The sequence below is a fragment of the Perkinsus marinus genome, assembly GCF_000006405.1.
Source record: "Perkinsus marinus ATCC 50983 genomic scaffold scf_1104296952306, whole genome shotgun sequence".
Taxonomy (NCBI): Eukaryota; Perkinsozoa; order Perkinsida; family Perkinsidae; genus Perkinsus; species Perkinsus marinus.
The window spans coordinates 71,147-82,098 of record NW_003208911.1 but is presented as its reverse complement, the minus strand read 5'-3'; the positions used below and the strand labels follow the sequence as shown (position 1 = coordinate 82,098).

The 10,952-nt window shown below is 47.0% G+C and overlaps 4 protein-coding genes and 1 non-coding gene across 5 annotated transcripts in view; 2 read left to right on the top strand and 3 right to left on the bottom strand.

Moving 5' to 3' along the window:
- Pmar_PMAR014105 (hypothetical protein) overlaps window positions 1-1,253 on the bottom strand; it is a gene marked incomplete at both ends in the record, with an annotated part of 1,952 nt that extends 699 nt beyond the window's left edge. Inside the window, 7 exons of the mRNA XM_002777077.1 lie at window positions 97-238; window positions 311-401; window positions 450-502; window positions 550-652; window positions 706-872; window positions 917-1,027; window positions 1,080-1,253. Coding sequence (XP_002777123.1) covers window positions 97-238; window positions 311-401; window positions 450-502; window positions 550-652; window positions 706-872; window positions 917-1,027; window positions 1,080-1,253 — 841 coding nt within the window. The remainder of the gene's footprint in view (window positions 1-96; window positions 239-310; window positions 402-449; window positions 503-549; window positions 653-705; window positions 873-916; window positions 1,028-1,079) is intronic.
- Window positions 1,254-1,383: 130 nt separating this feature from the next.
- Pmar_PMAR014104 (ubiquitin-conjugating enzyme E2 D3, putative) lies at window positions 1,384-2,343 on the bottom strand. Its single transcript, XM_002777076.1, has 3 exons — window positions 2,217-2,343; window positions 1,937-2,160; window positions 1,384-1,876 (listed from the first exon to the last, which is right to left on the bottom strand). Exons 1-3 carry the CDS (start codon window positions 2,293-2,295, stop codon window positions 1,736-1,738), a joined length of 444 nt encoding a protein of 147 aa, XP_002777122.1. The 5' UTR covers window positions 2,296-2,343; the 3' UTR covers window positions 1,384-1,735.
- Window positions 2,344-2,714: 371 nt separating this feature from the next.
- On the bottom strand, window positions 2,715-3,260 carry Pmar_PMAR014103 (ubiquitin-conjugating enzyme E2-17 kDa, putative; the record flags this gene model as incomplete). The annotated part of the gene is made up of 3 exons (XM_002777075.1): window positions 2,715-2,855; window positions 2,913-3,136; window positions 3,182-3,260. 3 exons carry the CDS (start codon window positions 3,258-3,260, stop codon window positions 2,715-2,717), a joined length of 444 nt encoding a protein of 147 aa, XP_002777121.1.
- A 4,911-nt stretch (window positions 3,261-8,171) lies between these two features.
- Pmar_PMAR014102 lies at window positions 8,172-8,243 on the top strand. The gene has a single exon. It is a non-coding gene; the product is annotated as a tRNA-Asp (tRNA).
- Window positions 8,244-10,090: 1,847 nt separating this feature from the next.
- Window positions 10,091-10,943, top strand: Pmar_PMAR014101 (conserved hypothetical protein; the record flags this gene model as incomplete). Its single annotated transcript, XM_002777074.1, has 5 exons — window positions 10,091-10,156; window positions 10,204-10,322; window positions 10,396-10,596; window positions 10,825-10,844; window positions 10,870-10,943. 5 exons carry the CDS (start codon window positions 10,091-10,093, stop codon window positions 10,941-10,943), a joined length of 480 nt encoding a protein of 159 aa, XP_002777120.1.
- Window positions 10,944-10,952: the final 9 nt, after the last annotated feature.

Genomic DNA, 10,952 nt, shown 5'->3' with positions numbered 1-10,952 from the left:
CTTGCTCTTCAACTTCCCATCTTCGACCCATCGAGCCATCCAGCTCCGGGCTAAGAATGCATGATATGAATCGATGCCAAACTATGTCGGTATTACTCCCGCCAACCCAAGTGATTCCCTTCACTCTCGGATGGTCACTCGGTGGTGGTGATGGAGGTGTTCGAGACTTGCTTGAGCTCATCAACATCCCAACATCTACCTCTTCCCCTTCATGCTTTGGAAAGGATGAATAATGATCCTACATAGAATCAGCTATGTAATGATGGTAGCAGCAGTAGTGATAGTGGAGGAGGGCAGCAAGTGAACCCACCCTATTGCCCGGTCGACCTTCGAGTCTCGCCAGCTTAGCTTGACGATGATCATCTACATCCTCGTCAGGGAAGGGCCTCCGAAGACGACGACTATCGAAAGGACATTCCCCAACGATACAACCGACAGAAGCCTAATACCCTATATCTTGAGAGCGCGGGTTGGCAGCATGCTTGGAGGCATAAGGCCATGCCTGAGGATCAGAGCTGTCAGCCACAAGCATTCTAGAGTAGATCCAACCGAGTGAAGATTGTTCGGCATTTCATCTCCACAATTTGCAGTCATCTTGTCGAGTGTGGCTGTCCACGATGGTGCTTCCATTGTAGAGGTCGTGGCGGGATGTCTAGGCAAAAGATAATGGTTGTTGGTAACCGCCACCGACGATCCAACAACTACCTCCTCATCGCCTCTCGTACTGACTCGTGTGGGGTAGATGGGGGGCCAGGAGCACGCTCACATGTGGTGGACCTTCCTTGAGATGCTGATGCTGTCGAATGCTGCTGCTGCTGCTGCATGGAGGCCTCGTACATCCTCATATAGGATCCCGCACACATCCTTCGGAACTACCATCAATGATGTGGAGGAGGAGGACATTCACCATCACTACCTTAGCCCACTCAACGTTCAATTGCTGCTTCTCGTGTTGTATACGTCGACGCTCTTGACGAAGGGCAAATAGGAGGTTGGCTAAAGACTCCAACGTAGACTCCAGGGAAGTCTGGAAAAATACAAGATAACGACGCTGATGCACCACAGCCACCGAGCCTCACTAGTGCATCGACTCTAGCGATCCCGGCGGATCCCGTGGGTCGTGGACTACTGCTGCTCCTAGCGTTGGCCACCTCATTGAGTAGATCAACCCCTCCAGCAGCGTTCCTGGTAAATAGTGGAGGGGGAGGTATACTATGTGATGGTAAAGACGTTGGTCGAGGCACAGAATTCATGGAGTGAAAGCCTCAACAATGCTGCTACAAAGATCCACAAAGGCTGAGCTGAGACAGAGACGAGACGGTTAAGTGTCGACGCCGCGTCACCACACCTACTAATTCACTAAGAACGCAAGAGACATTGATGATGTTGATAGCGACATCTTCGTCAAGTATATGTGGAAGTAGTATAGTACGATGATGGTAATTAAAGGGTGTTGCTGCTACCCAATACACCACGGCCTACACCACACGACGCCTACCTGGTGGGATCATCGGACTCGTAGCAATAACAGTAGTAATAACAATGATAATCTCTGGAAGAATGAGAGTGGGTACAGAAATAAACAGAGTTATGCATAGTAAGAGTAGGTTGTCAGATAGATGGTGACTGTAGTGTTGATGCCATCATATCGATAGACCACCAAAATACTCCATATCAGTTACCACAGATCATCGATGATCACTGTTGCTACTACGGTGGCCGTTGCCGAGTGATCTCACATAGCATACTTCTGCGTCCATTCTCTAGCGATGGCATCATGCTTAGTCCTATCACCCTTGTACATGTGGGCTATCTCAGGGACGAAGGGATCGTTGGGGTTAGGATCAGTAAGCAATGAGGAGATCGACAACAGAACCTATACAGTATTGTTGATAATATGATCATACGGATGATATCTATTCCTCCTCCTTCTTACCTTGGATATAGTTAGTGCTGGACTCCATTGGTCCTTGAGGATATCGAGACAGATGGAACCATTAGCACTGATATTGCAGTGATATATCTTCGTAGTGAAGTGACACTTTGGTGGCTTGAAGGGATAGTCACTGGGGAAGGTGATGTTGAGGAAGAATACACCTCCTTCATAAGGAGAATCCTTAGGGCCCATGATAGTTGCTTGCCAGTGGAACATATCATCACCTAACAACAACGAACCAGTAAAAGCTACACGAAGTGATTGTCCAACTAGAGCGTACCGATAGGGCCAGCGGAACAGTTAGCTGGAGGGTCGCGACTGAGATCCTGTAACTCCTTGTTGATACGTCGTAGAGCCATTAGATCAATACCAGGATATGAATACAAGAAGAACGAAAGGAAAATCCTAATATGAGAATCAGGTAACTGAGCAATCATATCATCACCATTAACAAAGGAACCCTAGAGTATGGGAAGCTAGGCACGGTTCTATGTGATAATTGAGCTGTTGAGCATCACAATTGGTCCAATGTCTGCATCTACACAAACTACCATTCACCACCTCACCGTGCTATTACGATGGTCTCTTATTACTCTCCACCCAATTGTAATGATGACGCAAGCGGTAAATTAACGAGTCCCTTGACTGATAATATCAGTGTAACAAGTATAATAGTGGTATTAATGACATCACGAATGATCGTCAGCGATGATGATGATGACCAGCACCATCATCAACTCAATATCCGCAATCTTCATCATCATCAACAGCTACTTCTTCACATGGCATACTTCTGCGTCCATTCCCTGGCGATCTCGTCATGTTTAGCCCGATTGGTCTTCAACATGTGGGCAATCTCGGGAACAAACGGATCATCAGGATTGGGATCAGTAAGCAATGAGGAGATCGACAACAGAACCTATACAGTATTGTTGATAAAATGATCATACAGATGATATCTATTCCTCCTTCTTACCTTGGATATAGTTAGTGCTGGACTCCATTGGTCCTTGAGGATATCGAGACAGATGGAACCATTAGCACTGATATTGCAGTGATATATCTTCGTAGTGAAGTGACACTTTGGTGGCTTGAAGGGATAGTCACTGGGGAAGGTGATGTTGAGGAAGAATACACCTCCTTCATAAGGAGAATCCTTAGGGCCCATGATAGTTGCTTGCCAGTGGAACATATCATCACCTAACAACAGTATTATTGAGGGTATCGCTATAAAGGAGTGCACACCTATCGGGCCAGCAGAGCAGTTCGCTGGAGGGTCACGACTGAGCTCCTCGAGCTCCTTATTGATACGCCTTAAAGCCATATTAACTAATAACAAGAAAACTACCCAAGAGAACATCTAGCTGGGGAATATCCTCAGGAGGAGGGACCGGGACAATTCTAGACCCTCAATAACTGCTACTGAAGAACAGAAATTCACTAACCTCCCCGTGGTGAATGGTAAGGTGTACTATGAGAACCTCACCAACGTCGCATCAGCCGTTTGGATCTTCTTCCCGACTAACACACACAGAAACTTCGAGGTGCTCTCATTAACCTCTAACCCTAAACCAGACAGGCAGTGCGACACAAATCCGCTGAGCAGTCGACAGCTAGAACGATTAAGATTGGGCGAAGAATTCCGATTACGCGCGTATCCGCGCATAATCGTCGGTTCCATAATTTTGTGGTGTTTTGAGAAAGTGAGCCCAACGGGGCCCAGTGCTGGGTGGATCCCGCGCCGGTTTCGCCAAGAAACCCAACCCATCGCCTCAACAAAAATTGCGCGCGCTGGGGTGGGGGCCCCGGGCGCGCGCTAAAATCAAACCGGCTTTACCTGCGGCTAGAGTATATAGGCAAAATGAAGCCGTCTTCTCGCGACCTAGCCGTTCAATTGCGTTGAGTTTTAAATAGCATACGTAGCAGCCCGACACAGGTTGAGCACGCACTAGTCTGCGAGAATGTAACACAACAGTTTCGACAAGGAGCCGATTTAAAATGACCGCAAGTTCGAATCCCAGGCCTGACAATTTTAAATCTTTTATTCATGTCACAAAAACCTAGCGGAGCGATGCAGTCCGGCAAGATTCACGCAATTGTGCTGTCTCTGAAAGTCGTCTTCGCCCGATTCGTGCAGCTCAGTTGGTAGAGCGCCCGCCCATCATGCGAGAGTGCGCAGGTTCGATTCCCACGGTTGGCGTTTTTCATATATCTTCGTAAAACGTGTGTGTAATGTTGGATTGCTAACTTCAGTGTGATTTTATCTCCTATTATCTGTAAACAACGAATAACAACGTCGGATGATGTATATTTGTGTTGCAAATATTAGCTCGATGTTTTGTCAAGAAAAACGTTGCGTCAGAACACCGTGCGATGTTTTGAGAGGCATCCATTTCCACGATTGCTAATTTCTCGTGTGTATCCAAAACGTGTCGAACATTTTCTTGAGATAAGTATGTAACAAAATATATTTAGTAAGTCTCGTTGGTAACCTATTATACCTGATATCACTTTTTCTCTAGCTCACCACGCCTGTACACTTACTTGGCGGTTCGGACAGATTTTCTGGCCGAACCGCCCCAGCAGCAGTAATGCCTTTATTTGCTTTTTCTCTTCGTCCGTTTCTTTCATCATATGAGAAGTACTGCTCCATAGGCCTCTAAGATTGAAATGTGCATCACAAGTTAATTGCTATCACGGCAGTGCCGTTTTGGCTTCGAAGAAGCACGCTTGTGGCTCTCATTTTTCACCTAGCGTCCTCATACCTTCTCGCACCGGACCCTTGGTGCAACCACCCACTTCGGGAGACAAGAGTCTTCCGCGAGCCGAATGTGTGGGGAGGGTACCACTTTTGGGCGAGCGCTAAAACCAACTTCCGGGCATCCCTGGCCGGAACCTATCGTGCTTCGGTTTGCCCATTGCTTACGCGATTTTCGCTCTCCACCGACAGATTTCGTTCAGACTTTCCAAATACTCTCCAACATTAACAGAAAGAGGAAATCTACTCAAAAGACTCTTCTGTACGCATTGAGGCCTCTGAAATAACTTAAAAACATCGTTTTTTAGCCGTCTCTCGCCTTGCTCTCTTACCTCTTTCCTGTCTCGTTCTGAGCAAATCACGTCTCCTGTGGAAATCCGGATCGCCCGAGCCGAGTGGAAATTGCTCGCTTAGTCATCGAAGAGCGCACGCCCACTCACAACACACAGTGTCACAAGAGACGGTCTACCGCCAATGCAGTCTCCTCGTGTAGGATATTACGATTGGTCATCTTGTCATTCTTCGCTTTATACCTTCCACAGTGCCTCTTGCCCGATAAGCGCGCTGTACGTGGCAGTCTGCAAACCCTAAGTAGCTCTTGTAATAGGTGTGCTTTCAGAATACGACGTGTTTATTCACAAATAATGCCTCAAAGCCTTTTCGAAGGAGACATGCGTTATATCTGACATATGATTTCTCAGATTGATCTCGTGGGAGTGTCTGGCGAAGTATCCTCACCATAACATTGTGCGGTTCAAGAGGGTCCGCGAGGAGACTAGATGAACCGCTTCTCCGAAAACCTATTGCCTTATCCACTCTTTTCAGTGGCGTTAGCGGGTGTACCGCATCTACGATGCGTCAACGTCTTGGACTGACGCAGTTAATGCTTCTGCTTCATGGTACTGGAGAGATGCTTGGCTTTAGCATTTCCTCTCACGTACATAAGTACATGTTTTGCACTATCTACCTACTTCGCGGCTGGTAGTCATTGTTCGGAGCGCCCGTTTGACAGCAATAAGAGACGAAAATGCTTGCAAAGGTAACCCCCCAGTCTCTTGGTGCAACCATCCACAATTGGAATCAAAGATCTCCAGCGAGCTCATTTGGGGGAGGGGCCCTTTTTGGGCGAGCGCTCAACTTCCCACGTCCCGGCGCCGGGACACCTTCGTACTGCAAACACGGCATATCTAATAGTCATCTTTGAAAGTAGCCTAAACTTTTTTTTCAAAATGCACATATATTTCAAGATTATCCCTAAGAGTTTATCACCGCAATATCACGCTCAGAAAAGGTCTGTAACATTCAAAAAGAATAAAAAACCATGCTCCCGTCACGTCTCCTCCTCTTACACTCTTGCCTTTCTTGTCTCGAAAGCGTACGCCATTTTCCACAGTCTCGCGCTCCCAGTTAAGCGCTCGAAAGAGAGTACTCTCTTTTTCCGGCTGGAAAAACTCCCGCGTGCCGCTCGAATCTGCACACTTGCAATCTTCGACGATAGACTGCATATTTAGCGTTTTTTAATCACTTGTTCTTTCCTTACATGCTCAGCTTCCTCCCACTTGTAGTTCTTTCTTATTATTGGATACTTTTCGACAGTGACTTTGAGGTATTCACTGTAAAATGGATTCTTTTTCCTTCACAACATGAAGATACCCGTCGTTAAGGTCATGACAAGCGATTGAAGAATTGTGATATGGACCGGAGAAGCAGAGTCGTATACACGGCCGCGTGATGGCTCGTCGAGGCGATAGCCTCGCCCGAAGGGAGAGCCATCGCTTTGACATTCAAAGTGCAACTTAATGCGTGGTTGACTTTCGTTTACAGAAGGCCCCGGTGACGATTGGTCACCGGATAATAATCGCTCTGTTCGATAATGGGCGGATATCGCCTCACTTCAATAGACTTGTACTATAAATCCTTCCTTCATGTTCATTTCACGTCCATGCTTCCTATCGTTCTACACGTAGAGTGAAATTCTTCTACATTTTCGGGATCTAATAGGTCAAGCAAGGCCCCCCCGCGGCTTCTAGGTGGATCCCGCGCCGGTTTCGCCAAGAAACCCAACCCAACGCCTTAACAAAATTGCGCGCGCTGGGGTGGGGGCCCCGGGCGCGCGCTAAAATCAAACCGGCTTTACCTGCGGCTAGAGTATATAGGCAATTTGAAAGCCTCTTCTCGCGACCTAGCCATTCAATTGCGTTGAGGTTTAAATAGCATACGTAGCAGCCCGACACAGGTTGAGCACGCACTAGTCTGCACAAATGTAACACAACAGTTTCGACAAGGAGCCGATTTAAAATGACCGCAAGTTCGAATCCCAAGCCTGACAATTTTAAATCTTTTATACATGTCACAAAAACCTAGCGGAGCGATGCAGTTCGGCATGATTCACGCAATTGTGCTGTCTCTGAAAGCCGTTTCCGCCCGATTCGTGCAGCTCAGTTGGTAGAGCGCCCGCCCATTATGCGAATTTACGCAGGTTCGATTCCCACGGTTTGCATTTTTCATATATCTTCGTAAAACGTGTCGTAATGTTGGATTGCTAGCTTCAGTGTGATTTTATCTCCTATTATCTGTAAACAACGACTAACAACGTCGGATGTGTATACTTGTGTTGCAAAATATTGGCTCGATATTTTGTCAAGAAAAACGTTGCGTCAGAACACCGTGCGATGTTTTGAGAGGCATCCATTTCCACGTTTGCTAATTTCTCGTGTGTATCCAAAACGTGTCGAACATTTTCTTGAGATAAGTATGTAACAAAATATATTTAGTAAGTCTCGTTGGTAACCTGTTATATCTGATATCACTTTATCTCTAGCTCACCACGCCTGTACACTTACTTGGCGGTTCGGACAGATTTTCTGGCCGAACCGCCCCAGCAGCAGTAATGCCTTTATTTGCTTTTCCTCTTCGTCCGTTTCTTTCATCATATGAGAAGTACTGCTCCATAGGCCTCTAAGATTGAAATGTGCATCACAAGTTAATTGCTATCACGGCAGTGCCGTTTTGGCTTCGAAGAAGCACGCTTGTGGCTCTCATTTTTCACCTAGCGTCCTCATACCTTCTCGCACCGGACCCTTGGTGGATCCCGCGCCGGTTTCGCCAAGAAACCCAACCCATCGCCTTAACAAAATTGCGCGCGCTGGGGTGGGGGCCCCGGGCGCGCGCTAAAATCAAACCGGCATTACCTGCGGCTAGAGTATAAAGGCATTTTGAAAGCGTCTTTTCGCGACCTAGCCATTCAATTGCGTTGAGGTTTAAATAGCATACGTAGCAGCCCGACACAGGTTGAGCACGCACTAGTCTGCGAGAATGTAACACAACAGTTTCGACAAGAGCCGATTTAAATGACCGCAGTTCGAATCCCAGGCCTGACAATTTTAAATCTTTTATACATGTCACAAAAACCTAGCGGAGCGATGCAGCCCGGCAAGATTCACGCAATTGTGCTGTCTCTGAAAGTCGTGTCCGCCCGTTTCGTGCAGCTCAGTTGGTAGAGCGCCCGCCCATCATGCGAGATTGCGCAGGTTCGATTCCCACGGACCACGTTTTTCATGCACTCTCGTAAAACGTGTGTGTAATGTTGGATTGCTAACTTCAGTATGATTTTGTCTTCTACCGTTTGTATACAACGATTACCAACGTCGGATGATGCATATTTGTGTTGGAAAATATTAGCTCGATATTTTGTCAAGTTGCGTTGTCAGAACGCCGTGCGATGTTTTGAGAGGCATCCATTTCCACGATTGCTAATTTCTCGTGAGTATCCAAAACGTGTCGAACATTTTCTTGAGATAAGTATGTACCAATATAATTAGTGAGTCTCGTTGGTAACCTATTATACCTGATATCACCTTTTCTCTAGCTCACCAAGCCTGTACACTTACTTGGCGGTTCGGACAGACTTTCTGGCCGAACCGCCCCAGCAGCAGTAATGCCTTTATTTGCTTTTCCTCTTCGTCCGTCTCTTTCACCATATGAGAAGTACTGCTCCATAGGCCTCCAAGATTGAAATGTACATCACAAGTTAATTGCTATCACGGCAGTGCTGTTTTGGCTTCAAAGAAGCACGCTTGTGGCTCTCATTTTTCACCTAGCGTCCCCATATCTTCTCGCACCGGACCCTTGATCGCGGCGTGAGGGTAACTGGCCAGAAATGGCAATATCGGAATTGGGGCCGGTATGCCATAGCTCATACATCCACTCCACGAATGTGATCACCGAGTATGGCTTTTCAGTCCTTCCCTTCAAGTGTTCAATAGTACCCATAAACTATTTGTAGTCCTCTTGTGTATGTCGTCTAATAATAGACTCTCTATGTGATACCTAATGCTATGTGTAGCATAGTTATTGTTGATAAGTTGCCACAGTATGTTGTCTCACGGCACCATATACAGTACAATTTACTCTTGTATATTACTACAGGTCCTCTTCACAATCGTCAGCCCATCCCTCCTTTCAATGATTGCTCCCTGGTCGGTTTTGGCCATCAACATCTTTGTTCCCTTTGCAGTCCCTTGAGTGGCATAACCTGGGTGGCTGGGAGTGTCGAGACCTTATCACAGGGATCGAGTCTCAATAAGCCCTGGTAGAGCAGTACCTTAACTTGCTGACTAGAGTCCTAGGTAACCCTCTGTGGGTTACCCCTCGTACCCGGAAATGAACCCCGCATGACGCTATGGCCGTGCTAGCTCGAGTTTGTCGCCCGAGGAATAGGACCGCCTGGTAAGATGGAACCATTGCCCCTGATTATGACAGGGTTAGAGGAACTCGAGGAAATGGCCGTGGAGGGGCAGAGACAAAGAGTGCTGATGCACTCTACAAGGTTTAGGAGGAGACCGAGGTGAGAGGCGTGGGAGCTGAGGATGACTAACAAGTTTAATACGATATATCGACCAGAATAACTCGATATTTTGTACTGACAAGTTCCAAAGATATCGGCTCGGGAGAGCTGATGAACGGCATGAGGGATGATTGGGTCGAGCTCCCTATCAATAACAGTTAATTTGAAAGAATTAACGGAGGTGTTTGAGCTACTAGTATCGTTTCGTCTCTGTTTGTCCATGACTCGATGTGCTTGGTAATGACCAATGTAATGATCACTCACCGATGTGTAGATCCTCCAGCAGGAAGCCCAGGAAATAACGGAGTTGGTAGCGACGTAATTGCTGGAGTGAAGTGTGTTTTCGAAAGATTCCGGCAGAGGGTCGACCTCAACGGGCCAGAAACTGATAAGCTCGCTGCATTGAAGTATTACTAGTTTCATCGATGTCAAGTGTCGTGTTGTCTGAATGAGAGGTCCGCGGCTACTACCCGAGGCTGCTACCTCTGTTGTTTAGTTTTTGTGAGGCGCTATTGACAGAGGCGCCCGCCTTATGGCAGCTGATCCGTGAATGGAGTTCCCAGCATACCGCGATAAAAGATGGATAACTAAGATAATGAAAGGATTTCAAATGCCTGTAAACGTCGGTCTTATTCGGCCGATGATTGACTGGCGACATTTCAGGATGGAGTATTGGATGACACGGATATAACCCCCGATTACCTCAGCAAGGACCCTACAGCAGGCTTCTTTACCTCTAAAGTGGCCAATGTGAAGGATCAGATCAAACGAGCACTCTTTCGGTTCGTAGTAGTTATATGATAGCATCTACTTGGCTACGATCAGCTTGAAGGGGTCATCGCTCATTTGCCTCAGGCATTGTCTTTTCAAGATTCAGAACGTGGAGGTGCAAACACTCCAGAAAGAATGCGAGGAGAAGTCCCGATGGCTCGAGGGAGTCCGACATCTTAGTGATACCGATACCAACTGGGTAACGTGGGCTGCTACCAAGAAGTTCACGCGACGGGATAAGGATCCCTTCACGGTTTTGCGGAAGGAACGGTGGACAATTAGAAGGTGATTATTGTCTCCATTGCATCGATACTTTGGTTATTAATACTTCAGATGCGGCGTGCCAATACTTATGATGTTATATACTTTCGTGAAGGTGGTGGTGATGGTTTCTCCACACGTGTCATGCCTGTTAGATGGATGGATAGGCTTCGGGGTGCCTATTTCTACTACTTCGAGTGATGACCGGAATGGTTTCTGTACTCTTATTCGGTTATGAGTTATCACTTACAGGATGAGGACCATCAGCCATTGTAAGGCTGGAGGAATCTCTCACAGCTACTTCCGATGATAACGATCACTTCTTCGACGGCTACGAATACGCAGCTTATCAGGATTACTTTGATGCGTAAATGCCTTCC